The following is a 24,793-nucleotide window of genomic DNA, read 5'->3' on the forward strand; positions in this document are numbered from 1 at the left end:
GTCCACTCGTAAAGGATCCTTTGTACCTGCTGCTCACACACGCACACTATAGTGTCTATCTATCCAGCCAACCAACAGATCAACCTACCCACCCTTCAACCTAGTAAGTGCACCAACCTTCTAGGCGGTAGTAAACCAACCAACAACCAGCCCGCCACACAACCCATATCCCACTGATATCTTTGCAAATACCGTAAATAATGCATGTACATGTGTATACCAATGCACAGGTTTGTAGGTCCAGCATGGCATACAGTTCCTACTGTTCAATTCAATTATTGTTCTTGGCCATCTATTTTCTCATGCCGCCGTGGTGAGATTTCAGATGCGATTGATCCCATTAAGAATTATTGCGACAGCACTTCTTCATTAAGATATGCTTCAACTTGTTGAATCTCAGAGAGTTCAAAGATTCACAAAAGTGAAAGCGAAAGATGTGCACCCATTTCAAAGCCTTCTTTTTCTTCCCTGTACGGAAATATATCTATAGAACGGGATAAAGAAAGTTTCCATTTAACCCGATATTCTTTCAATTCTGAACGTCATTGCCGTTTCATAATGTTGAGGCTATGACATCCTATGTATGATACCTAAGCAGTTTTAGCTGGCCTGAATTCTCGAGGGCTTGAAAGTGCTCTCAAAACGCAGGTTAAGCCTCTGCGGTCACTACACTTGACCCTAAATCCTAGGTTGGGACAAAGCTCATGAATGCTTTTGAAAACTTACAATATCAGATATCTTTTGTACCTTCTCTGAATACTGTAAAATCCCAACCTTTCTAACCCCTCCCAATACGAGAGCTCGGTCATATCCTCAATTTTCCTAATAAAACATCTTTGGACCTGCTCGAGCTTTTGCAAACCTACTAAACTAATGGGAGCCAAAATGGGCGAGTCATATTCAAGATGCGGCTGAACAATCGACTTGTACAGAGTTAGCATCGTGACACTATTTCTGGACTTGGACTCTGGACGTGCGATATGTCCAACCACATGTTTGAAAAGCTTTACCAACTTTCAACTGGATATGCTCATCGAACTTTCCATGATCTTGAAGGACTACACCTAAATCCCTTATGGATGAGACCTGCTGAATGCCCTTACCTTCATCATTTAATAGTGGAGTGTCTAATGGTGTCGACCCAAAAGTCATTGAACGGAATTTCATTCCATTCAAGGCCATGTTACTCGCAGCAAACCAGGAATAAATTTTGTCTAGGACCTTTGCCAGACAACCGGAATTCTGACCATTCCAACCAACTACCAATTTTGTATCATCAGCATAGGAAGAGATACTGACATTATTACTATCAAGCACTTATTTGGTAAGGGCAGGAAGCTTTTTCCATGTTTGACGACTTGAAAAGAGCCCGGAATGTCTTCCGTCTAAATGAGGAGCTCTCTATTTTAGTAGCTGATCACTGCTGCATTCCTCTGGCTAGCTTGAAGGTATTAAACTATTCGCCAATCAGTTTTCAATCACTGAGGGATTTTTATTGTTATGATTTAACGATTTTTTATAACCATATAATTCATTCCATGTGCTCAAAATTGCGAAAAAATTAAGAGACATCATAGGTTCACACTCCAACCAAGGGCATGATGCCTGGCTTGCGAAGTCTGCGACAAATGTGTCCTATCTATCAAATGCAATCTAGTGAAGCGTAGGACAATTTGTCAGAGAAAAATAGGCAGGCTCTGGCCCCCTCAATCCACGGAGAGTTTAAGTTTGATGTGAAGGTTTAAGAATGTATATTATGGTAAAAAATTACTACCCTAAGAATTTTTCGGTATAATCATGCTAAGAGTCGAGTTTTTTAAACGCTCTCACCTCCGAGTTAAGGCTTGGACAGTACCCAGAATGAGCATTCGCTCACCACTTTGCCGAGTACAGTTTCATACCGGTTGACATCCAAGCCCCTAACTCCGAGGTACGACCTTTAAAAACTGGACTCAGGTCGTGAAATGAGATTGGTCTACCTGCACAGCAATCAATTAATTGAACAATATTCCAACGGGCTGCGTCATGTGAGTCTGAGAGAGTGGGATAACATTCAAAATGATTCCTTGATCAATGAAGAAAAAGCAGGGAGGAGAATGCTTGGAAACTCCGCTAATCAATACTTAACGTTCCCCACTTTAGTATTATTTACATTCCTGCGAATTGATTTCCAGATAAATGTTTGGATCATTGTCAAATAGTACAACGTCCAAGGAAATATAGTAGTAATCGCCGAACACGACCCAGTATCGTGTATTGTCAACCAATCGGAAGTCATTCATAGAACAGCCCTTTGGATTATACAGATAAGATGAAATGACTGAGTCCTCCCTCCTTCATTTATGCATTTATACCCCGTTTGCTTGTTCTTTGTAACCAAAGTGAAAACATCGCCCTTTTGGTCTCCCCTCTTTGGCCATTTCTGTCCATTGTTTGGAAGAGTTTTCTTTATTTCCTCCTCTTATTACTTCCTAATTGTTTCAAATCAAAGTGGGACAGCATTAAAACACGTCTTGGTGTCCTGTTGATCCATAGATTTCTAGACACGGATGTCTGACGACCGACCACTCGTTTGGTAAAACAGTCTAATGGATGGTCTACTGGGAATTAATCACAAACCGATATTTTGTACTGTTTATCCAACAGAATGGTCGATCGTCCGACATCCAGTGCTTAGAAATTTATGCCTAATCCCTGGATGCCCGCCGGCTTTAATGAAAGCGGTTTTCATTTGTATAGAATTGTGCCTCATTAGTACTCGTAGAAAGGAAACCAAACGCCGTTATAAGCCCAGTGATTGCGATAGGCTGGAAAGCATGTTCCAAGAACAGTACATTTCTGCCGATTGTATTTGTATTTCTTTTTTATTTTACGGATTATTGCTTTCAATTGTTTCAAATCAAAATTATACCTTAGTAACCTTATTTACAAAAGAAAATGCGTATTCAACATTTTTCAACAAGTATTCTGTTTTCTTTTGCCAAAGGATAACCACAGTAACGTAGGTTTGCTTTAGCTGCTCAGCATTCCATTCATTGAGAAATGTGTACTAATCATCCAGGATCTTGCTCCGAAAGGCCCCCAAGGTGTGCAGGCCTCCACGGTGTGCGAGCCTCCTAGGTGTGCAGGCCTCCTAGGTGTGCAGACCTCCAAGGTGTGCTGCCCTCTCTCTGGTATTGGCCGCTTGTTTCAGGGGTAGCTGGGACTAAAAGTCGAGAGGCTGTGGATTTCGGGGGAGTTGGAAAGGGCCAAAAGTACTTGACTTTTAGGCCTGGTCAGGCCTAGAACTGGTAATCAATGGGCGTCGAAATTAGACAAATTGGTGAACCACAAGAACTATATTCTACATACGCGTATGTAACCGCCTGGCACACAGTTCTCAATATCTGCTGAGAGAATCAAGACAGTCTGCGTTACTGTTGACATTACAAGTCCCCCCAAAAAAGGTGGCCGCACAAGATGGTTTCAGTGATAATGTAAAAAGAACTGTCAGATTCGGATGAAATTTGAGACCTATTCATGATATGTGTACCTTTAAACATTTCAAGTCTTATTGTTATGTATTAACGAGCTAATGGCATGTTTTTATCTAACCACAATTATGAAAATGAGTAAGACATCTCAGTTTAAAAGTAAAACAAAGAAAGGGAAGAAGTTTGACAAAAATCTACCGGACATAATTTCTATTTCATCACTTGCGCGCAAGGTATTGAAAGCAATTGCTATTACTCGGAGAATACGATCCTTAAATGCAGAACATAAAAGCCCCTGACATTAACAGAGACAGAAATGTCAAAGTGCCAAAAGAAGATGATGCCCCATTGGTTTCCGACGCGGTCTTTGGTTTAGATTCAGAAGGCCAGGGTTCAGCCTTTGGGGGCAATGCTGCAGTACCATCACCACTCCGGTCCTCATGGTGATCATCATCGTTGTTGTTGTTGTTGTGGCCATCCACTGTTTGGTCATCCCTCGGATGCCCGTTTTCGAGTGTGAGGGTTTCAAGATGGCACTCATCCAGTGCTATGTTCCGATTGATGGATCTAATGATGTCTGCAGTGACACTCACATGAATATTTTGAATCTTCTCGGCATGTTCCCGCCCTTTGCACAACGCCAACTGATGTTTTTGGTCCTGGCACAACGAGAACATTCTGTCTAGCTCTGCGCACAAGCCATTTTGATCCAGATCGCCTCGGTTTGAGGCGGTCACCAAACTGGATTGAGAAGATTCCACGCAATTCTTGAAGGCTCTCTCGGCCTCTTTGGTGTCTGATTCACTACACATGGACGAGGCCGCCACCACGTCTTGGATTATTTGGCTTTGAAGAAAGACATACACGTTAAATGTTGTAAGTAATAGCTTCTTCATGGTGTCAAGGCACACCCTTCAATGGGACTTTTATGGTCTTGAATGCAATCTTAGTGAACTACTTGAGAAAAAGAGGTGCTTGTGGAGTTGCAGTAGGATTGTAGTATTGGTAGGAGCTTGGATTCGGTTGGAGGTGCGGCGACCACAACGACGAGACAGGTAAGTCGGTCAGTGAGTGAGTCAGGCCGTCAGGGAGTCAGGGGGAGGAGGCGATTCAGGTTGTCAGCTGTGAGCCGCTCCTCCAACGGATTGAGAGGATCGAGAGGATCGAGAGGATCATGAGGATGAGGATGGCCAGGGACTTGAAAATCGCATGGTGCTCTACTGAACGAACCAACGAACGAACGAACGAAAGAACGATCGAAAGAACCTATGCCAGGCTATTATATCCGAGAGCTGTAGTTATAGGTAGTGGGCAATTCAACAAACTCCCTCAGTCCAAATGGGAGCTTCATGCTTGGTGCAGATTTTCTCTTCATTCCCGACACTTCTACAGTCCTGCTCGATCTGCTAATCGTTAGAAAACGACAATTTGGAAAACTTGTTTCAATCACCACACCAACTTCCCGAGACAATTGATGCACAACAATGCCTTCGTTTGGTGATGCTTGCCTCTAACTACAGTACACACTTGTAAAAAAATCATTAGGCATTTTAGAATGGGTAAACGCCACTGAGCGAGAAGTAATATTCACTAAAAACACGTAGGGTTCTTATCATAATGCAAAAGAATTGATGTATGAAGTTAGGCGATCCCTCCTATGAACGGAAGCTTTCAGCTTATGTCGTTGACCTCAGAAGAGGGCTGACACTTTGGCAAAAATAAGGAATTAAGGTGGTAAGGGAAGTGATCAGAAAAGGCTGAGCAATAATTGTTAACGAAGTGGATCAGTTACATTTGATAAAAAGCCAGGTCAAAGCAAAAAATACCAAATGACGTGAGGTCAATCTAATGAAAATCACAGTAAAAATCTTCATCTTGATGATGTTTGATAATCTTGTTGATGAATATATTCCCCCCTCCCCTCTTTACCTTTAGGACGATTTTTGAACGGGGCTTTTTCAAAGATGGAACCTTTAGCAACGAAGGACAAAGAGACAGTATTCTATAATGAGAAAATAGCTAGCTTGAGATATCAGGATGAGCTTGGACCAGGCCTTTTCAAAGAAAACTGGATTTATTTTCCCCATGGTTCGCGATGGTTCAAACGCTCGTTCAAATTATTCAAACGACTAAAATGCTCTTGCGTCGAAACCTAACCATTCACAATTATTCCTTTACAAAGAAAATGAATTCGGCATTTCGTATAAATTGGATTTATTGCTGTCACTGCATGGACTGTCAGGAGGACAATTATTCGGGTAGTTGATGATAGGAATTGGTTATAGTAGAATCATGGTTATGATCATAGGAGCAATAGTTATAGAAGAAGTAATAGAGAAGGAGAGGTGACTGTAGTACTAATAGTTCTAGTAGTAGCAATAGTAGCAGTAGCAGAAGTAGTAGAGGTGGATGATGATGTTGATGTTATTCTTGCCGTACACTAGAGTTAGTGGCAAAAGTCTTACGGTTAGTATTACCAAGTACTGATATTAAGAATAATACTAGCAATGAGGAGGAGGAGGAGGAGGAGAAGGAGGAGAAGGAAAAACGCAACCGTCCTAGACACTTTCAAAGACAGTTATGGGCTATCTTCGGATGGCAAAGGAGACCACATTTTTTCTACTGGAAAGATTGTGGAGTCAGAAATGTTAAAGTTGATCACCAATATTTGAATTGATATCACATAAAAAGCTGAAATACATGATGATTGTGATATTGGAATAGGAATAGAATATTTGGTTTCAGTTTCAGTTTACTATGCCATTTGGGGTGATTACTACGCACTGAACTTTACCCTAATAGAGGGACAGTTTGTTTGGGGAATAGAAATCAATATCGTTATTTTTAAATATTAAATCTGGGATCTATGAAAGCTCGAAGAAGGAGGGTGATAGTCTTTGGTAATGAAAGAAAATTTGAAGTTTATGTATGTATGAAACACTTGATAGGGATGACGGGATGGGTTGGGGTTCTAAAGTCAATAATCACAAGATGGGGGTTGAAGGTGGTCGAAATTGGAGCCGTCTATCAAGTTCGTTACCCTTCACGACGGGTCTCACGGGTCTTGAAAAAAGTTACAGATATTGTGACACTTGTCGTTACTACCTACAATTGTTTTGTACTGGCATTGGATGAAGTCCAATAAGGTTTTAAATTTCTTGTCGCTGTTTGTGTTGTGTTTCGTGATGGTGTCTGCATTGTCATTGTCCAGAACAACTAAATTGCGAAGGGGTAGTGGTAGTCGTAGAAGTAGTAGTCTCTTTGGTGTGGCATGTGTGTCAGTTGGCTAGGGAAGGGGGAGGGCCTCATTTGAGGTTTGAAAGAGGGATAACTAGGAGAACTTTTCGTTCGGAGAGAGTCCGAGGGAGAAAGAAGTTGCTGATTTTAGGATCGTGGCACTCGACAGGTCGGATTGAGGTACTGCGTCAACTCGATAGCATCTTTAGATTGACCGAGTAATCATGAACTACAATACGCATCGTGGCAGTTTGTGGAATGTGGGTGCGTTGTTTTACTGCAGCAATTGAGTCATAAGGCAAACAAATTTGTTGTTGTTCAACAAATCAGTCAGGTCCAGGGTGACTTGAGTAGTAAAGGAAGTTAGTCGAATCATCTCGATTAGGCGGCAATGGATGCGCATGATTAGCCTAAACATTGACAATTAAATATGTTGTTTTTTTCGCAGATTAAGGCTGGTAGGGGGTAGGCTCAAAATGGCTGGAAGATCTTCTTGAGCCAACTTTGGTTGGTTGCATGATAAGAGCTTAGGATTCAAGCCCCACAATGTATTTTGCTACTATCTTCAACTATCTAGAAAAGTTTCGGGGCAAAGCGAAATATTTGTCAACGTTTATCGCTGTGGTGGTTTCAAAAATCGATTACTTTTTTGTCTTCATTTCTGACCAGAAAGAGCAATTTGGCGCATTTTCTTCACCTCGATGATGACGATGATACGAGCACACCCTATGTGAGGAGTGAAATTACTTGAGCAATGAGTCCAAAGCGACTCGGGAAGTCCGTCTAGGTTCTGCCATTTTCCACGTTCACGATATTGAAATGCAAAGAATGGCAGAGTAGACGATAAGGTACTTTGCGGAAGCTAACCGGTAATGGTTACTCGAGATGAAAAGACTTGATCTCTTGGCACTGTATAAGCGCTGCCAAACGGTTGGTGCTAATTTATACCTAACTTGAGGGACAACTGATATGTTCAAGAGCGGATGGTAAGTGGAGGGCTCCATGTACCCATGGACCAGGATTGCAGAGTTTTCGAAGGTAATAGTTTGGCCCGACTGCCCCCTCTTGTATGGCCCCTTTTCGGAGTAATACATTTGATTGAACCAATACGAAGATGATGTGAATCGTCCTCGGTTAAAAATCATTCCCACGGCAAAATAGGCGTCGTGGAGATTGAAATTGAAAGGCACGCTCCACATGACAATCAATCGAGTATCAAGACGTTCGATTTGCCAACTCACTGTTCCACAACTTCCGGTCGCCGTTCCAGACTGGAAAGGTAAAGGAGGTAAGAGTCTTGGAAAATATGAAGTCTGGGTGGGCATTCGTAACGAAACTTCATTTTGGGCGTGGAGGGGGAAAACGAGATCTCACCATCACGAAGACGGTGAACTCAGCTCAATCTAACTTCAATTGGAAACCGAATTTCGATTGGCTTCGAATCGTAAATGTTAAAAATAGAACAGTTAGCTAGCTGTGATGGCACCTGAACGGTACACAACTTACTCAAGTAAGCGAGCCTGTCTTACTTTTGTAAATGAATTTGGTCAAACTTGCGTCTTTTTATGTGTAAGAAGCTAATGTAAATGAACGAGCTGTCTAAGAGGTAATGTGTAAAGGGTGAGAACTTTCTCCTCAAATGTCTAGGGCTCAAATCAGGTTACTGGAGGGAATCCTTTTTAGGGAGGCGACCTGGTGTAGTGGTTAATGTGGTTTCCAAACATGAGAGAGGTCCCCACTTCAAATCTTTTCTCCGACCTTTCTCAATGAAACAATTGGACGCTGACCACATCCGTAGACGAAGACACCGGACATGACACTGTCTAACGGAATTTGGAAATAGATAATGCAATTAATGGCTGGCTAGCCCCTCCGATCGTAGGACCCCAATGCAAAAAAAGTCCTACAAGGCCTTAGTCAATTAGTTCAGCATAATAGAAAAATTTAACAACACCCATGAATTTTCTCACGCACATGGTTTATAGGACCCTCGCCATTGACACAAAGGCGAGAGTTTTTCCCGTCCTACTTTTGAGCCCCAATGTTTGGAACCCCTCTTCAAGCGATGTAGTTGTACTGAATGTGGAGCATTTCTCCTCGTCGGATCTTATGATTGACTCAAATGTCTTCCTCAATCACAATGTAAGGTTGAGACGGACGAAGAAGTGTCACGAGTGGAACATATTTTGTAGGGACACTTTGATCTCGAGTTTGACCCAAGGTTGGACCAAAGTTGAGCATAATCCCATTGAAAACTTAGGATAAGACGAGCACTACTATTCTTTTATCCAACAGGTCTGGACGGCGTTCGGGCTGAGAAAAAAACTTTGAATCCTCTCAACAACCAAAGAGGGTACTTGCTTGACCTAAGACTTTTGTCCAGATCGAACGAGGTGAATGGCCTAGATGCTCAATGCTCATCCTTTTTGTTGAAGTAACTTTGAAGTGGCAGAGCAATCGCAAAACGCAAAGTCCTCTCTTGACAACTTGGTTGCGTGGTCCTTCAACATGCCTACGCGATTTAATTCCGTTAGATAACTTGCCCTAATGTCGATTTTCTTTTAAAAGTGAGAGATACGATCGGTATGCCTAACGGTTATTTTCAATTTCAAATCATGTTGATCCTGTACTACATGAGCTCAGTTGGGCAAGATTGGGATCGATGTAAGCCCGTGGTTCAATCCGATATTGGAAGGTACAGTTGTAATCTCACCTGTTTATGCCCGACCATGATTTCTCGAAAGCCTGGATCCACATTAGTCGCCTGGAAGTCTTCATGAATGTAACCGCAATGATTGTGGGACAAGGCATCCTTGAGTTTCCACGCTGTCCAATTCTCGACATTGATGATACAACGCACGGAAAACTCTTCCATCAAAGTGGCATTGTGGCGAAGATTGACCAGTGTCGTATTTTGCATGGAGACCCCATTGTCGATTAAAGATTGATTGGCTAGTCTGAAAATTCAATTTAAGAAATAAAAGTAAAACAGGAGGACATGTATAAGCACATGCATTTACTTCTGAAATAAGGGAAAAAGGGCGTTCGTATTTTAGCTTATTTTGTCAAAATTACAAATCAAATTGTAACGAAAATCAATTTAACGATAAATTGCTTCAACCGCTCTCTCAAAAGCAAATGGAACAAGACATTTTCAGTCCACCAATGGCAGGAAAAAGAGAAAGTTTATCAAACTAAAAAACCGCAAGTTCTTTCGTTGACAGGGAACATAAATTCCCACATGTTTTAAAGATTTGAGTCATGATGAAGTATCGTTAGCTTTATAAAACTTTGAAGGTATTTCATTGCAATCAAGTTTGCACTCGGTTACATGTTTTGGGGGAAATATATGCATCGATGAATTTGGGCTCAAGCTGAAGTATACTTGATTGTAAAAATGTCACGATTAGGATGCTTTTCCTTCCATGTGGGAAAGCTGGCAAAACCATGATCAAATCAGCTTTTCCTTCATGAAGTTTAGACATTTGGTTCCGGTTGACGCTTGTGGCCGATTGACATGTTAGCGAGATATACTCATAATGCATTATAAAGACCTGAGTGGCTGGCCACATCAAGCCTGTACTTACAATTTGGAGACATATTTATGGTCATAGGCCATGGCAGTTAACAGGCATTTAATGAGGAAGATGCCCCAAACTTGGAATCCTACATTCCAAGGCTTCGGATGACGGTAATATTGAGGATGAGTTCTGACCTCACAACCTCCACGAGGCATTTTTGCTTGATCTTCTCAGGTCCAGCACGACCCACTCTACTGGGCATCACCTCCACCAACAACGATGACGATGACGACGACGACGACTAGGACAACAACAGCAACAACAGCTAGGACACCTTCAGAAAAGGCAATCTCCCAACAAGCACGCCATTAATTAGGACACTGCTCAAGATCAATTGGCCACCACATTGGGAGTAGCAAGCAAGCGAACACAAATCTGACGAGCTCCCTCCACCTATGACAACGAAGATGACGATAATGAAGATGAGGAGGATGACGAAGAGGATGAGGAGGATGTCGTCATGTCCGACATCTTCTTCCTCAGACGAATCCAACACAACTGCAGCATGAGCCACTCGAATCTCCGGAATCTTGCCAATGAGTTAGCAATGATGACGGTAGTAATAATAATGGTGAAGATGATGATGATGATTGTGTTGTCGTTGTTGTTGTTTTTGTTGCTGGTGCTGGTGGTAGTGTTGCTGAACACTGAGGCTACTTCCGTTATGGAAGTGCTCGATTAGCATGAGCTCCATGGTTTCACCGACACACTAGAGACATGAGACACATGAGAGCGGATGCAAATCAAACCCCTCAGCCGTGGGGCGAGTCACTCATTCGATCATGGCGAGTTTAGATTTCATTCTTCTTGTAAACGCACAAGGAGGAGGAGGAGGGGAAGGAGGAGGAGCAGGAGGAGGAGCAAGAGCAAGGGGCACGAGAACAAGACAGGGAGGCACTTCGAGTTCGGTTCAGGTGGTTGTGGTCACTACTTGTGCAATAACTGTGTTTTCTCGAAGAACCTGGAGCCTTGCCTTGTTTTGCCTTCCTGATGCTGTGTTGGTTCATTCATTCGCTCATGCAGTCTGGTCTCTCTTCTCGTCGTCAATGACAAGAAGAAGGCAGAAAAGAAAAACCACTGCACTGTTGTCAGTAGGTAGGTAGGTTGGTTGGTTGGTTGTTCTCGTCGTAGTGGTTGGTACTCGAGTATTTCTATGGTTCTCAGTAGTGGTTCCTCAAGAAAAGAGAACGGGCCAGAAGTGCCAAACGTCGGAGCATGGCGATATGCCCAGAGACTGAATAGAGAGTCCCGACTCCCGATCGTGCTCGGAGGGCGAGAGAGCGACAAGGCTCGAGTGGCGTGGGACCCATTGGTTGATGAGGTTCCACTAGAGGGCACAAACCGCCGTTCCAACCAACGGGCCAACTCCTAGCACTAGGACCAGTAGTAGAAGTAGTAGCAGCAGTCGCACTACTACCAATACTCGCAGTTATGGTTGTAGTGTTTGTAGTTCTAGTAGTTCTAGTGGCTCTTGTCGTAGCGATGACATTGATCGAAGTGCTCAGCGGAGGCTGCTGTTTTTATGCTAAACTGGTCCATCCACGGCCGTCTCCGGAAGCTTCACGCACGCAGGCGAACGTACTCACCCACTCGTCTACCCTCACGTACCCACTTACACACATACGCACATACCGATGTACGTGGACTACGTGCATGCATGAAGGTAGTAGGTGGAACTGGCTAGCGGCGGTAGTCCTCGAGGCTGAGGCTGCTGCGCTGACATCATACACTCAAATCACAAACGGAGAAAAGAGCAGCAAATCAATGCCCAGCCAGCTAGCTACCAAACTACCCAGCTAACCGCCACGGAGACAGCCTTCCTAATCCCCCATGGGTGGACTCCATGGACAGACCGACGGACAAATCGACTAACGGGCTATACATGCAGAGATCAGGCTGTCCTCAAGTGTCAATCCACTTGTCACCTAATATCTCCGAAAGTTAGTTGGTCTGGGACATTTTCTTTTGGGATTCTGTTTCACTGGCGTGAGATCAAATGATGCGAAAATGTTTAATAATAAAAATCGAAACCGATTCTTGTGTGTCCGGGCAAATTGTTTTTGGTTCGGGGATGATGACCCGTTTGAAAACGATTGATCTTTTTGAGTCAAAACGAGTCAAATTGTAAAGGGTATGCGCAAGAACCACTGTACATAGTATGGATAGATTATGGATGGTTTAGGTTGAACATTGACGACTTTTAACCGAGTCATTGAATTGCGTTGTTCTTCGAATGAGGCTAGCCTCCAGTCGCCACAATTACATGCATTTTAATGGTTCAGAGTGTCCACTGTGCACCACAAGATCGTCGCCGACTGCATATCCGTTAAATTTTGCCATGGTTCATTAATAATTGTGGAACATTTTGAGCAACTTTTTAGCGAGTGATTTTTTTGGATTTCTAATGAATCTGTTACCAGAGTATCTATCCACTTCAGCTTGACCGCAAAACCAAGTCCAAAGTTCTAGCGGATCATCATCTGGCCGCTGGAGGTAGCAAAGTGTCAAACTTGATCAGCCTGTGCTCCAAAACTCGAATTTTTTCCCTTGTTGGTTCATGGCCGTCTGCTAGACATGACACGATTTTGTCACAAAGACACCTCCAACCATATCGATTTTGTTTTATGAAAACTTAACCTTTTCGGGCCTCAACTTCGAATGTTGAAATTTTTTGCCCTTTAACAACATGTGTTTCCACATATGGCGTTCAGAATGGAGCAGGTTCGAGCCCTTTTATTGTGGCCAGAACTTCTGTTCATCCTAACAGCCCTTGTTGAAACTTTGTGTGTTATCAATTGTGGACCCGTGCAAAAATAGTGGGCTAAAACGAGGCTCACGGTTGAAAAAACTCTGCTAGCATTTCTAAGTAAGCCGTGGACCGAGTTTTGGCATGCCCATCTCAAGACTCCGGCTTGAATTGAAGAATTGAATAAGCTACACAAATTCAACACCCTTTTCGGTAGGTATGCATCCCAATACGGCTTTTCATTGAAGTTTAAGGAAATTTTCTTGAATTACTTCCACCCTATTGAAGAAGATATCGTAATACGACATAGAAGGAATGCTCTGTGTTCTCTCAGACATTTTTGAATCGGTACGACATCTATTACAGGAAGAGGTTAATCATTAATTATCGCGACGAACATGGTGAGGATTGATAGCAGTCTCCCAGAAAAATGAATCTTATTCACTAATGAACTTTCCTCCACGTTGAGACAGCTCCTTTAAATAGGAAACAAAAATCCTATCCGTAGCTAAACTTCACGTCAGGTCGAATGATTCGTACAACTGTCAATATTTGGAAAACTTAGAAGTTACCCTCAGCTGAAGATGCTTTGACCTCAACGAGCTCGCATTTCAGTTATCCTAAATGAATTTGAAACCTGTTGGTTATTTGAATTAGTAAAGGCAATTCAAAAAGGTGATTCATTGTTTGTCAAAACTGCCTTCTTCTCTTACTTTTATGGGTACATAATACGGCCACAAAACACCTTACAGGTGTGACCATGAGATAGCCCTCTTGCGCCAGTGGAAATCAACTCCGACTTTGACAGTACCCACAATGTAATGCTTGATGGAAAAAGCCTTCTACTCCACTCACTGAAATCGAAGGGATTCAGATGTGGGATAATATGAGGCCAAAAGCATTTCTAAAACTCGACCTCGCACATTCCTGAGTCATTGTGACAGGATGTCTCTTGAGGTATAACAGAGTGAGGTGGGAGGGGATCTCCGTTGGATTGGAAAACCAAACATCTCTCACTACTTGGTTGTATGACTGGATTGATAAAATCATGGAAGTTTTGAATAACTCTGGCAACGTGTTTTGGCCGAACTGCAGCAATGGCGAAAAAACTGATAAATGTTGACCAAATTAGAATTTCTCGGAAGTAGGACGATTGAGTCTTTAACCAGATTCACTCATTTCCTTTGATGGACGGAGATCTAAAAATAACCGTTCGAATTGATACTCCTATAAGTGAGACAGACAGTGTAATCTGAAGTTTTCGCACAGCCTCTCATTCAAAGCAACTAATGTAGAATGGTCGAACGGATTGATCGAACGGCATATTTAGACTGGTCTGACCTTGTTTTAAAAGTAATGACACTGCTGTCAAAGTGCGGATTTTCAGAGCAATCCAGTGTTTTAGTTTTCCGAAAAAAAAATAATGAAACCGACCCCCAAAGAGAAAGTAGTGATTTGAAAGGTTTCAAGACTTTCCTGTTTGGATCTCAAAGCATTTATTTTGGCTATGAATAGGAGGTCCTTTCAAGTATATTTTATGAAAAGATCATGAATAATACCTTTGGTGATCAATGATAATCTGTAGTCATGGACTGTCGCCAAGGGCGACGACGTCTCTAGTAGGTGGAGACGTAAGGCGTAAGTAGAAATGGGCAGGGTTTATCCCAATCAACCGAATTTCACGAAAGTTATACAGCTCTGATTGACAACAAAAGTGCTGGTCAGTTTTCAACTCAATCAGACGACATCCATACCAAGATCAATGAGATCTCATACTTCAGAACAAAAGGGCACAAACCAAAGAGTTAGTCCCCACAATGAATTGAGCTAGGCCAACAACATATTTCAAGAACAGATACTTCAAGCTCAATGAAGACGGGCCTCGACTTGTCCTATGAGTGATGAACATGAATAAGGTCGAGGCATTCAATCTCACTTTGTTTATCGTGAATTTTAACCCCAGTGAGGCGAAACAGCTTGAAAGATGTCGAGATTAGGACACAGGAATATGAAAGAGTACAAGACGAATTTCAGTCCATTATGAAGGACCATTGCGGCTAGTTTACTTGTCCCATGTCTATCATTATGGAAAGAGGTGTGGGAGCTGGGTTGAACATGGTGACCGGAGGCTTGTTCATTTTGGAGTCAAATGCTTGCGGAAGGCTTGAGGGTTAGACCAAAGGGCGGCGGCTTGACTGTTGAGAGGGCTTTCGTTGTTAGGCTCACCTTAAATTAGAGCCAAACCATCATCATGCCTCGTCGGAAACATGATTAACGCCCCAGTAGCACCCAGTCGGTTAATCCGCGCCCACGCATTCAACCCCCACCCACTATGCTTACCGAGCAGAACTTGTATGGACAAGAGCAGCGTGCGGACTTCATATAGGGCCGACCACTTTTCTTTGAGAATATCTAGACAAATATTGCCTTGTAGATCTACGTTGGGATGAAAGCAGGGCGTGGTAAACCGCACGATAGGGGCGACATATGGGTACCCGGGTGGAAAGTCCAATTTCAGTTTGAAGGACATGCCTGTATGTAAAATAAGGGCCGATTAGGACGCGTGATCCAAAGGATCAGCCCGGTAGGCGGGTCAGGCAAGTGTTGGACAGGCTTACCCTCGTAGACGGAGCCGGGCGGACCTTCGACCGTGGCCACCCAACTCAAGAGTTTGTCCCCGTCCGGGAAAGCGGAGATGCCTTTGTCGTTGGCCATCATGAGGGACATGAGCTCGTGCTGCAGACGTTGGTTAATCTAGAAGCAAATCAATCTTGGCGGTCAGCATCAACCCGGCGGTGGGCCAGAGCTCCGACACCTCCGTCTAGGAGTGGCAACGGACTATCGGCCTACCGACCACGCCCCATACGATGGAAGCCGCTAAATAATAAACGGTGGGCTCTACTCACCTGGGCTCCGGCGGGTCGGGCCTCGGCGCCCGTCAAGTCTTTGGGAGGCGGTCCTTGGCCGGGATGAGTCGAACTCTGGGGTTGGATATTCTGCGCCATCTTTCCAGCCGAATCTAGGCGTGGGTCGGGGCACCACCCAAACTAAAACCACCCGCACCCGACGTACCCACGGGTGATGAGGAGACTCAATGGACCAATGGATCTGGCTGGGCCCACGATGGTGGTCTTCCAGACGCCCAACCGACACACCGACGACACACCCACCCGGACCCCAGCAATCCAACCAGCCTTACTCTCCGACCCAAGAGCCGGGGAAAGCCGGCGTCAGTCAATTGATTCAGCGAATCAGCGAATCAGCGAATCAGCGTCCGTCTGAGCTAACTCCTAGCGTGTTGATTATAGCGGTCCTCTTCAAAATTCTCCCTCGCTCCCTCGCTCATTGGCTCATTCGCTTACTCAGCCCAAGGAGAAGCAGACCAGATCGGCACCCATGCCTGCCTCACCGGCCAGAGCCTGGCTAATGCAGCAGCCAGCTAGCTGCCCTAATATTCGGCTTAGCCGTTAGAAAGAAACAGGCAGGCTGAATCTCAGACCCCGATGCCATATTTGTTCCAGGCCACCAGTACGAAGACCATGTTGAATCCGTTTCAGGCCACCTTCGACAGAGGATGGGAAAAGGTTGTAATGGGGCGGGTGTTGGTTTTCGTTGACATTCATTTTCAGCCTCATGACCAGATGGCGGTTCACACCCGGGTCCCCGATTGGGGCCTTAATTGTTATTAGACCACCGCTAGCCTGTGACACCCTCGGCATCAGGGAGGCTATACACTTATGTCCAAAAAGACCTAAAAAGGGCCAAATTCCATGGCCCACTGACATTCAACGGGGTAACGTGAAATTAGGGCGTGCCAATGCCATGAAAAAGACTTCCACAACTCAAAACAATATTTATCTATTTATTTTATTCGAAATATTCGAGTCAGTTTCAAATGAATGCCGTTACTAGTTACTACCGATGATTCGTGCCTTGACGAGTCATTTCGTATGGCTTGTGCCTCTTTGTTGGGCAAAAACTGAATTCCATTTAAGTTAATTTCTTTCAATTTTGCCTCGCTCAATTCTTTTTTTGTACCTACTTGGGGTGCTAGGGTTTGATGGGTGAGCCCCGCATGGCTAAGGAAGGCCGCTAACATGTCAACCATGTCCTAATATCGATATGCCCTGTGGTATCCGTAACACATTAGGGCTCAGTCTATGGCAGTGGTTAGCCTCTAAAAAATTGCTAGAGCCAGGTCAGGGAAAAGTTTCGAATCGGGAACCGCTCTCATGGTGGGACGGTGCGCTACCCACGACCCCGCGTTCCCCTCTTTTTTGCAATCTTGAAGTGCATATCTTTTATTTCAACGAGCATCTGCCCATGGACGCCACCTTCACTAGAATGAATCTAACTCAAAGGTTTTTTTTTTTATTGAAAACCACAACAAACTCACTTTTTACTCTTCTTTATTTTCTCCTCAATATTGTACATGGATACGAGAGTCAGTCTCTTATGCGCCCATCCGGTTTTCAATCATTTTGATCAAACCAACTTGAAAGTAAGACTGGAGCCTGAGCGTTGGTGCCAACGGGTAACAACACAATCTTGGCCGGTGATCGAAAGTTGAGGTAGATTGGGGATTTGCCAATGTAAAGGGTCTATTTTCATTGTCTGGCATGGATTTGGCTGAATTCTATGAAAAAGGAAACTACTGCCAATCCCACTAAGCAATCGTCAGTCGGGTTGGAAAGACAGTTCAATCATGTTGCCTGTGAAACAGGAATTTGAAAGCTTTATCTAGCCATCATATTATCGGAAAAGATTGGGGTTTCCACATCTTTCGATTTCCAGATTAGACCACGACAGGAACACAACATATATCAAAACAGTTAATGGTGCCATCTTGTACGATTGCATGACATATTTTTTTTCTTGCGATGTGAATACTGCCTGCAACATATGGGTTGGCCAATTACCTAAAAATGAGATGAAATGAGATGAAAACTGAAATGGTGAGGGATTCCTTATCAATTAATCTTAATCAAATTTGACATCCAACCAAATGTAAGACTGAGTGTGATTTTCTTGTTGGTTATTGATGGACATCCATTATAAATCGAAAATGCTATGAAAGAGCTCTGTGAGTTTCCATGGCGGACATCCACTCTCTCCGTTAGATCCTGGCAATTTGTTGTTTCCTTACAAGACCTTACAGCCCTAGGCCTGCTCTTTGGGCCTGTTCTTTGGGCCTGGTCCGGCCAATTAGAACTGACCTTTTGAGTCAGCTGACTCGATCTGAACTCAGGACAAACCCCAGACAGACAGGTCGACAATCCGTGACATTTTGACTTGATTTCCGAAAAAGACAGGATTGAGGGTTGTCACCGTTGTCACGCACTTGACGCATCTATCAAATCCGTCGTTGGTGGCCAATCCGTGGCCAATCCGTGGCCAATCAATCAATGCCAATACCAAAATGTCCATCTCCCAACGCTCTCGAGTGATCCAACTCTATAAGACCGTGAGTTCCAGGACACCCGCCGCCCCGTCCATCCATCCATCCATCCATTCGTTTATCATGTCACTCGCCATTTGTCATTTATCATCCTCCATCGTGAATGGTAGCAACATCCAATGTAGGCCAGGTTCCTCTTTTGTTCATTCCACTTTATTTATCAAGCGATTTTGGCCTTTTCAGCTGATCCATCTGGGACGGGATTATCCCCAAAATCCCCGAGGATTCCAGGCTAATGTCCATCGGGTGTTCATGAAAAATAGAGATGTCCGGGAAGAGCACACCATTGAAGCTTTGATCGCCCAAGGACAATACGTGGTCAAGGAATTGGAGGCCCTGTACATGCTCAAAAAGTACCGCACGCTCAAACGGCGATACGACCGCAGCCTAGATCCTTGAATTAGTCCGATGCTGCCAGTTCAGAATAAAATTCCTCGCTGAATTAGATTAGTCTGTTGATGGGTCTCACCAATGAATGGCTCGCCCACCCCATCTTGCCCAAGCTAGCGCAAAACTATTTCCACCATCCATTGCCAGCGTATTTTAATCATTTTATTCGCAGCAAGTTATATGGTTTCTAAATACATTGACGATTTCGAATACATTGCTACCCCAATACGTGTGGGCCAATTTAGTCAATAACTTTCCAGCTCGGCTGGGAAGCTGTCCCCTCTGTTCATTTATTTATACGAAATTGATGCTCTTTCTTCCTCTAATCGGGAAACCTCAAATCCATCGGCCATGCCATTGAACCAAAAAGGTCCCAGAGTCGGTTTTTGAGTCAGACTTGTTTACCTTGGCGTATTGGCGGGAAGTATCTTGAAGTGTTGCTTTATTTACCCCTCGTATTATTATTACTAATATTCAAGATATCTCTGTTCGATTTGCCACTGATCAAACAGACGTTGCAAAATTTACTCGCTTAATCACACTCAAATGCTTCAAAATTTATTCCAATGATGTTTTCACAGTTCAGCAATAACAGATTGAGGAAAGGAGACAAGAATCAGGGGAAATCAAAGTTCAAATTTCTAAATAAATGCTTCTTTACATGACGCTTTGATTTCCGATCATGTCAATATTAATCTTGAAATATACATAGGGATAATATTCGGCCTGTCCAAATCCAAGGCCAGTGGGTACGTCAGCCTGGAAAAGTAAGTAATGAAGTTTGAATTGGAAAACCACAAAAGCTATTCAAATAAATAGGTAAGACTGCCATGAAGAGTACGCCTTTACGTATAGCAGCCAGTCAAAACAAATCAGGCAAATACAAATTCATCATACCTCTTGAGAGGATCCTGCAGCAGCATCTAAATGTGAATAGAGTTGATTCAAAGTGTCCCTCAACTTTTTACTCGTCTTCTTTTGAGGCATAAGCAGCATGCCTTGGAAATTGACGGGAAGGCCAAACCTCAGAACGGATTCCACGAAAACACGCATGGCCTGAAGTATAATCAGGAAGAGTTATTTACTTATTGATGGTGGTGGTGACAGTAGTCTATATTCATCTTAGGACGTACCTTGACATGGATCCAAGCAATGTAGCACTCACTAAAGTTGACCTTGAGCCATCTCACCAACGGTCCAAATTGCTTCTTTTTGTCCGTGGCCAGTTTGGTTATTTCGTCCTTACCCGCTTGAAGTTCTTCGGGATTGTAGACGAAATCCCTCACGACGAACTTGTTCTCGCGAGCCTTGTGCTTGAACTCATCCACAACTCGTTGGAACATCGTCACGGTCATCAGCGCGTTTTCAGCGTCTTGAAATATCATTTGCGAAGACCTGAAATGATCAGAAGTATCACCATGAATTACTTTTGTTCCAACGAACTTGGGATTTCTCCTCTCTCATTCAAGTTGGGCTTACCGAGGGACGATTTTATCGGTCAGGGACTCGTATTTGTTATGCCAATCGTTGAGTTGAGGGTGAGGAACCACCACCACCAATGTCACAAGATATTCGGAATTTAAAACGAAGTGTTCTGCCTTGACCAAATCACCTAAGTTTCGCGTTAAAAGGTTGCCACCTTGACGCTTCTCCATGGTTTGAAGACTCGTTTTCAATTGATTGTAACCTTGGGACTTATTTTTCAGATCGGATTCAATTTGCCCAATCTGCTTGCCTGTAAAGCAATGCCATTGAACATTCGATTCGTGGATTACAAATGTGCGTTCGTTAAGGGTGTTTGAAAGCCATCGGTCCGGATGACGGCAAAAACAACCCTCATGTATAATACCTACTCACCAATGATGTCAGACAGATTCTTGAGTGACTGCTTGATGGGGTATTTGGCCATGTCCCATTGAAAGCGAGTCAAGTAAGTGGCCAAGTCCATGCCATTGGCCACCAAGTTTTCCAAGAGTTTTTCTCGTTGATCTTCCAAAACGTCACTTAAATAATTGGCCACCTTGCGGGTCACTTGTTCACAATATATGTCCACTTTGGCTACAAAACAGAAAACAGGCGTATGTTAAGAGGGCCTGACCACAATCAAATTCACATATTCACATATTTAAACACACTTAAACACTTCCAATGTTGTCCAATCTAGAATAATCACCCAGAAAGACTTCTGAACTTATCCAGTTTAGATTTCACATGCCGCACAAAACTTCGGTTTGAGCCGTCTATGAAGGGTTAAACTTCACAGGCGTGCCCAGATATATTACAATCAACATCAAATGAGGAACTAGGTCGATGCGGTTTTCCAGCCAAGGGCCAAATCGAACGGCAGCAACAATACGAGAAGTGACCTCAAGCTGACATCCTTGTCGAATGACCTTAGCCGAAAAAGAAATCGAAAGGCCTAGGCAATGGTATTGAAGCTCTTCAAAGTTTCCGTCCACTAGAAAGGACGGCTGACTTACCTAAATCATCGGATAGTCCCACCAATTGATCGAGAGTGCCTACTTTCAGATCAGGGATGTGAAACTTCCAGGCAGGAGACAGTTGCTGCTTGCTGGTGGCCTATAAACAATACAGAGTGAGATCAATCGGAACCACCTCAAAGCAATGGATGGGTCTTGTTTGAACCCGGAACCCCTCATATATTCATGGATTCCAATCACACCCGCATCTCAATAACTCAAGTTCGATTAATGGGCGTGTGTACATATGGCTTTTCTCCTCTTAGCGTTCAAAACAAAAAATACGTTGACGGTGGTCATTTTTAAAGTTATGCCCAATTGTTGCTATAAGTTTTGGATAAAGACTTTAAGGTTTATCAATATCGCTTTAGGTTAGGTTGAGGTAAGAGGCCTAAACGAGAGGAGAGGCCAGAGCGTGTGGTTTTGGACTGACTTTTGGACTGACCTGACTGAGTCGATCCCAGGTTTGTTGACAGGTCTTGTCGCCTGGAGCCGAGATGATCCAATACTCGTACACGTTCATCCTGTCTCACGCACTCACACAAACACACAAACACACAGACCCTGTTCAACCCGTGGGGGTTGATACCAATGAGCGGGTCGGCGAGGACACAAGGGCAGACGGGGTCCAATCCCTCAAACGTGAGCAGCACCACACCGGGCGGAAAAGGCTCCGATGCTCCGATGGCGATAAGATTGAGGATGACCTGGCCTAGCTCTCCGTCCTCAGAGCCAATGGCACAAGGGAGGCGAAGGGAGGCGAAAGAAGGCGTCCCCGGAATCGATGGCCTTGATCAATCAGTCCGATGCTCGACAAGACGTGTGACTTCTAAGTGACAGCCCTCAGTTAGCCTACTCCATTGTCAGCTGAAAGTGCCAAATGATCACCAAATGTGAGCCAAATATATCTAGACCATCACCGTTTTCCCTTGAAAGCCAGCTCAAAGGCTCTGAAGCGGGTGAAAAACGACTCTTTGATATAAGTTGACCATTGATATCTACCTCTGAACTCGAAAACTATCAACTGGCACCCACTGGTTTGATATATGGCCGGCTCAATTGGTCCATTGTCCTCTAATTATGACTTTCGATCGCCTCATTTGGCTCACCTGAATCACGGACAGGAGTTGTCGGAACACTCGTGATCTTTTTCCAGGGTGGCCACTCTCGACTCATCAATATGGCCATGCCATCTTTCTGCCGAAAGAACACGGGATGCACCTTAATCCTTCATTTGTTCAACGGTCCATCCTGATCAAGCTGGTTCGAGATCGCTCAGATGATCGGGACAAAAATATAAGAAACATTTTCGAGACCAGGAAAGTCGATTTCGCCAAGAATCCCTGACATACAAAAAAAATCGAATTTGCCTTGGAACCCATTCATCTCAATCCAGGCCCAACTTTGCGTTGATTTTCGAACCGTTGAAAATTGTTCTTTGCGCATTTCAACAGCATTATTGTCTTCAAACATATATTGGGCTGAAGCATACTTTATTCAATGGACCTAAAAATTCGACACCCTATGACGTGGTTGCATCCTTTATCCAAACTCGAGTTCGAACTTGAAGGTTAAAAGAATCGCCCAAGCACTATTGTTTTTTCGGCAAATATTTTTCGTTACTTTTTTTGGACCAATTCGTTCGTTGTTCATCGATTCTATTTTTGAGCATTGCAGATGGTATTCAACATCGGGAACGGTTTAAGACCCAGGTAGAGGTTGTCCTCAACCTTTTTTCAGAACATTATCAACAAAGTTTGAGGCCACATTCCAGTTTCATTTTGTTCTTTTAATAAATCGCTTGTACTCAATATCATAGAGAATGGGGAACCAAAATTTAGAAAATTTAAGTGGCCTTTAAAATAAGCTAATAGTGGCGGTAAGAGGCAACTTCTGAGAAGTTGTTCAAAACATAGCTTGTCAGGCATATTGAGATCTGACTTTTTCATTCAATGTGGTCTCCAGTATTCTCAATCAAGGCCTCAACTCGAGGCTGAACAGTAGCGTAACTCTTCATGATGAAGGCCAAGGACATTTTGTCCCACTTCTTGGTGGTGCTGACCTTTAGGGATTCCACGTTTGGATGGGAAGTTCTATTTGGCTCACGCTCCAAGACGCCCCAGAGTTAAAAATCGAGTGGGTTCTCATTAGGACTTAAGACGGCCCGAAATTATTAGGCCAGAGGGCCGCGAAGTTCTTGGCTCATAAGTTTTGCGCCAGCTTGGACGTGTGGGCCGGGACACCATATTTGGTCAATATATAGTTGCTTGAGAGAAACTAATGCTTGAGCCAAGGCCAAATGGTATACCTCTAGAATATATCTGCCCCGATTTTCTCTTTGGTTGTGACAACCCATGAAGGAATCGAGTTGCTAATTACCTCCCCCCTGAGACCACAAACGCAAACAACAGCGATGGTCCCTCGTCTTCGCCGACTCTTGGAGTAAAGGCTGGGGGTAGGTATCTGGTTTAAAAACACTATTGACTCTAAAAAAACAATGTTCGAAAACTCCGATGGGAGTCCTTTGCCGGGAAGGACAACTCGTGTCCAAAAACACTTCCGAACATGTCAGGTTCTCAATACTTGAAACAAAGCTTGAATAAATTATTTCTGAAATAAAGGTTAATCAATCAATCAATCAATCAATCAAATACTGCTTGAAATTGATTTGTTTTTCGAGTGGGTGTACTCACAGGTTTACGTAGAATGGAATCAAGTTTTTTGGTGGGTCCCATGGTAGAAGGAGTGAGCCTCGCCCGGTTATTCCACCATTCAAATCCAAATTCTGACAGGCAGTGTCATGTCTGGTATCATTTTTTTTTTGCCTAGCAAACTGTTCTAACCACTACGCCATGTTTCTCCCCCAATTGATTAATTGCCTATTTGGAAAATCTTCCAATGCTTATGTAACTGACACAGAGTGAGGAGAAGAGAAAATCCAAATTTTATGAAGTCTTTACCACAAAACAATCACCATCTCTCTTGAGTAGAGCTGAATTCTTTAGGGCGATGTAGTTTATGGTTTAAGGTTTGATATTTTCACGCAATGGAAAGCTTGGAATATGCTTCTTGTGTAGCAATGTTTTCTTTGATTGAAGCTAGTCATACCAAAATGTTGTTTCAATGACTTGAATGACCTATTGATTTCTGGTCGCAGGAACACGAGATATACAGTTTTAAACGTGTATGGTCCCTATTGAACGAGCTTACTGATTATCATATTCCAAATCACAAAAAGATATGTTTCACAATGTCTTTGTTGCTTCTTTGGATAGGTCCCAGGTCTTGATTATACCCTTCACTTTAGCTTCGTTTTCTTCCTCCCTAATGTGCACAGGCAGTCTTTCCCAAGTTTCAACAATTCTGGTAATAATTGACTTCTTGGTTGCTTGGGGAGGGTAAGCTTTGGACGATCTTTGGCGCGTGCC

At 43.5% G+C, this 24,793-nt stretch overlaps 5 protein-coding genes across 6 annotated transcripts in view; 1 reads left to right on the plus strand and 4 right to left on the minus strand.

Moving 5' to 3' along the window:
• Positions 1-2,944: 2,944 nt before the first annotated feature.
• LOC131877839 (tereporin-Ca1-like) lies at positions 2,945-11,944 on the minus strand. Of its 2 annotated transcripts, XM_059223650.1 has the most exons (4): positions 10,298-11,944; positions 9,424-9,667; positions 7,659-7,981; positions 2,945-7,055 (listed from the first exon to the last, which is right to left on the minus strand). In XM_059223650.1, the coding sequence occupies exons 1-4, from the start codon at positions 10,444-10,446 to the stop codon at positions 7,037-7,039; spliced, it is 735 nt and encodes a 244-aa protein (XP_059079633.1). In that variant the 5' UTR covers positions 10,447-11,944; the 3' UTR covers positions 2,945-7,036. The 2 variants fall into 2 exon arrangements, with proteins under 2 accessions (XP_059079633.1, XP_059079632.1); XM_059223649.1 differs by having other exon boundaries at positions 2,945-7,981; positions 10,298-11,943.
• A 3,025-nt stretch (positions 11,945-14,969) lies between these two features.
• LOC131877844 (ubiquitin-conjugating enzyme E2 C-like) lies at positions 14,970-16,276 on the minus strand. The gene is made up of 4 exons (XM_059223657.1): positions 15,944-16,276; positions 15,656-15,791; positions 15,378-15,569; positions 14,970-15,263 (listed from the first exon to the last, which is right to left on the minus strand). The coding sequence occupies exons 1-4, from the start codon at positions 16,040-16,042 to the stop codon at positions 15,172-15,174; spliced, it is 519 nt and encodes a 172-aa protein (XP_059079640.1). The 5' UTR covers positions 16,043-16,276; the 3' UTR covers positions 14,970-15,171.
• A 1,935-nt stretch (positions 16,277-18,211) lies between these two features.
• On the plus strand, positions 18,212-18,937 carry LOC131877845 (electron transfer flavoprotein regulatory factor 1-like). Its single transcript, XM_059223658.1, has 2 exons — positions 18,212-18,501; positions 18,679-18,937. Exons 1-2 carry the CDS (start codon positions 18,457-18,459, stop codon positions 18,892-18,894), a joined length of 261 nt encoding a protein of 86 aa, XP_059079641.1. The 5' UTR covers positions 18,212-18,456; the 3' UTR covers positions 18,895-18,937.
• A 490-nt stretch (positions 18,938-19,427) lies between these two features.
• Positions 19,428-22,179, minus strand: LOC131877837 (V-type proton ATPase subunit C-like). The gene is made up of 7 exons (XM_059223647.1): positions 21,811-22,179; positions 21,366-21,465; positions 20,743-20,943; positions 20,365-20,620; positions 20,019-20,280; positions 19,783-19,941; positions 19,428-19,644 (listed from the first exon to the last, which is right to left on the minus strand). The coding sequence occupies exons 1-7, from the start codon at positions 21,886-21,888 to the stop codon at positions 19,543-19,545; spliced, it is 1,158 nt and encodes a 385-aa protein (XP_059079630.1). The 5' UTR covers positions 21,889-22,179; the 3' UTR covers positions 19,428-19,542.
• LOC131878113 (anoctamin-4-like) overlaps positions 22,137-24,793 on the minus strand; it is a 44,373-nt gene continuing 41,716 nt past the window's right edge. The window contains exon 18 of the mRNA XM_059224015.1: positions 22,137-22,232. The gene's annotated coding sequence lies outside the window, so the exon portion shown is untranslated. The remainder of the gene's footprint in view (positions 22,233-24,793) is intronic.

The sequence above is a fragment of the Tigriopus californicus genome, chromosome 3 (assembly GCF_007210705.1).
Source record: "Tigriopus californicus strain San Diego chromosome 3, Tcal_SD_v2.1, whole genome shotgun sequence".
In the NCBI taxonomy this organism is placed as follows: domain Eukaryota; kingdom Metazoa; phylum Arthropoda; class Copepoda; order Harpacticoida; family Harpacticidae; genus Tigriopus; species Tigriopus californicus.

Coding starts and splice junctions, on each gene's coding strand:
- LOC131877837 (XM_059223647.1), bottom strand. CDS start 21,888: ATGAACGTGTACGAGTATTGGATCATCTCGGCTCCAGGCGACAAGACC. Junction 21,466..21,810: donor CCTGGGATCGACTCAGTCAG/GTCAGTCCAAAA, acceptor TATTGTTTATAG/GCCACCAGCAAGCAGCAACT. Junction 20,621..20,742: donor GAATCTGTCTGACATCATTG/GTGAGTAGGTAT, acceptor ATTGCTTTACAG/GCAAGCAGATTGGGCAAATT.
- LOC131877839 (XM_059223649.1), bottom strand. CDS start 10,446: ATGCCTCGTGGAGGTTGTGAGGTCAGAACTCATCCTCAATATTACCGT. Junction 9,668..10,297: donor CATAAATATGTCTCCAAATT/GTAAGTACAGGC, acceptor TTGAATTTTCAG/ACTAGCCAATCAATCTTTAA. Junction 7,982..9,423: donor TCATGGTCGGGCATAAACAG/GTGAGATTACAA, acceptor TTACCTTTCCAG/TCTGGAACGGCGACCGGAAG.
- LOC131877844 (XM_059223657.1), bottom strand. CDS start 16,042: ATGGCGCAGAATATCCAACCCCAGAGTTCGACTCATCCCGGCCAAGGA. Junction 15,570..15,655: donor GCCCGGCTCCGTCTACGAGG/GTAAGCCTGTCC, acceptor TTTTACATACAG/GCATGTCCTTCAAACTGAAA. Junction 15,264..15,377: donor GTCCATACAAGTTCTGCTCG/GTAAGCATAGTG, acceptor CTCTAATTTAAG/GTGAGCCTAACAACGAAAGC.
- LOC131877845 (XM_059223658.1), top strand. CDS start 18,457: ATGTCCATCTCCCAACGCTCTCGAGTGATCCAACTCTATAAGACC. Junction 18,502..18,678: donor TGATCCAACTCTATAAGACC/GTGAGTTCCAGG, acceptor TGGCCTTTTCAG/CTGATCCATCTGGGACGGGA.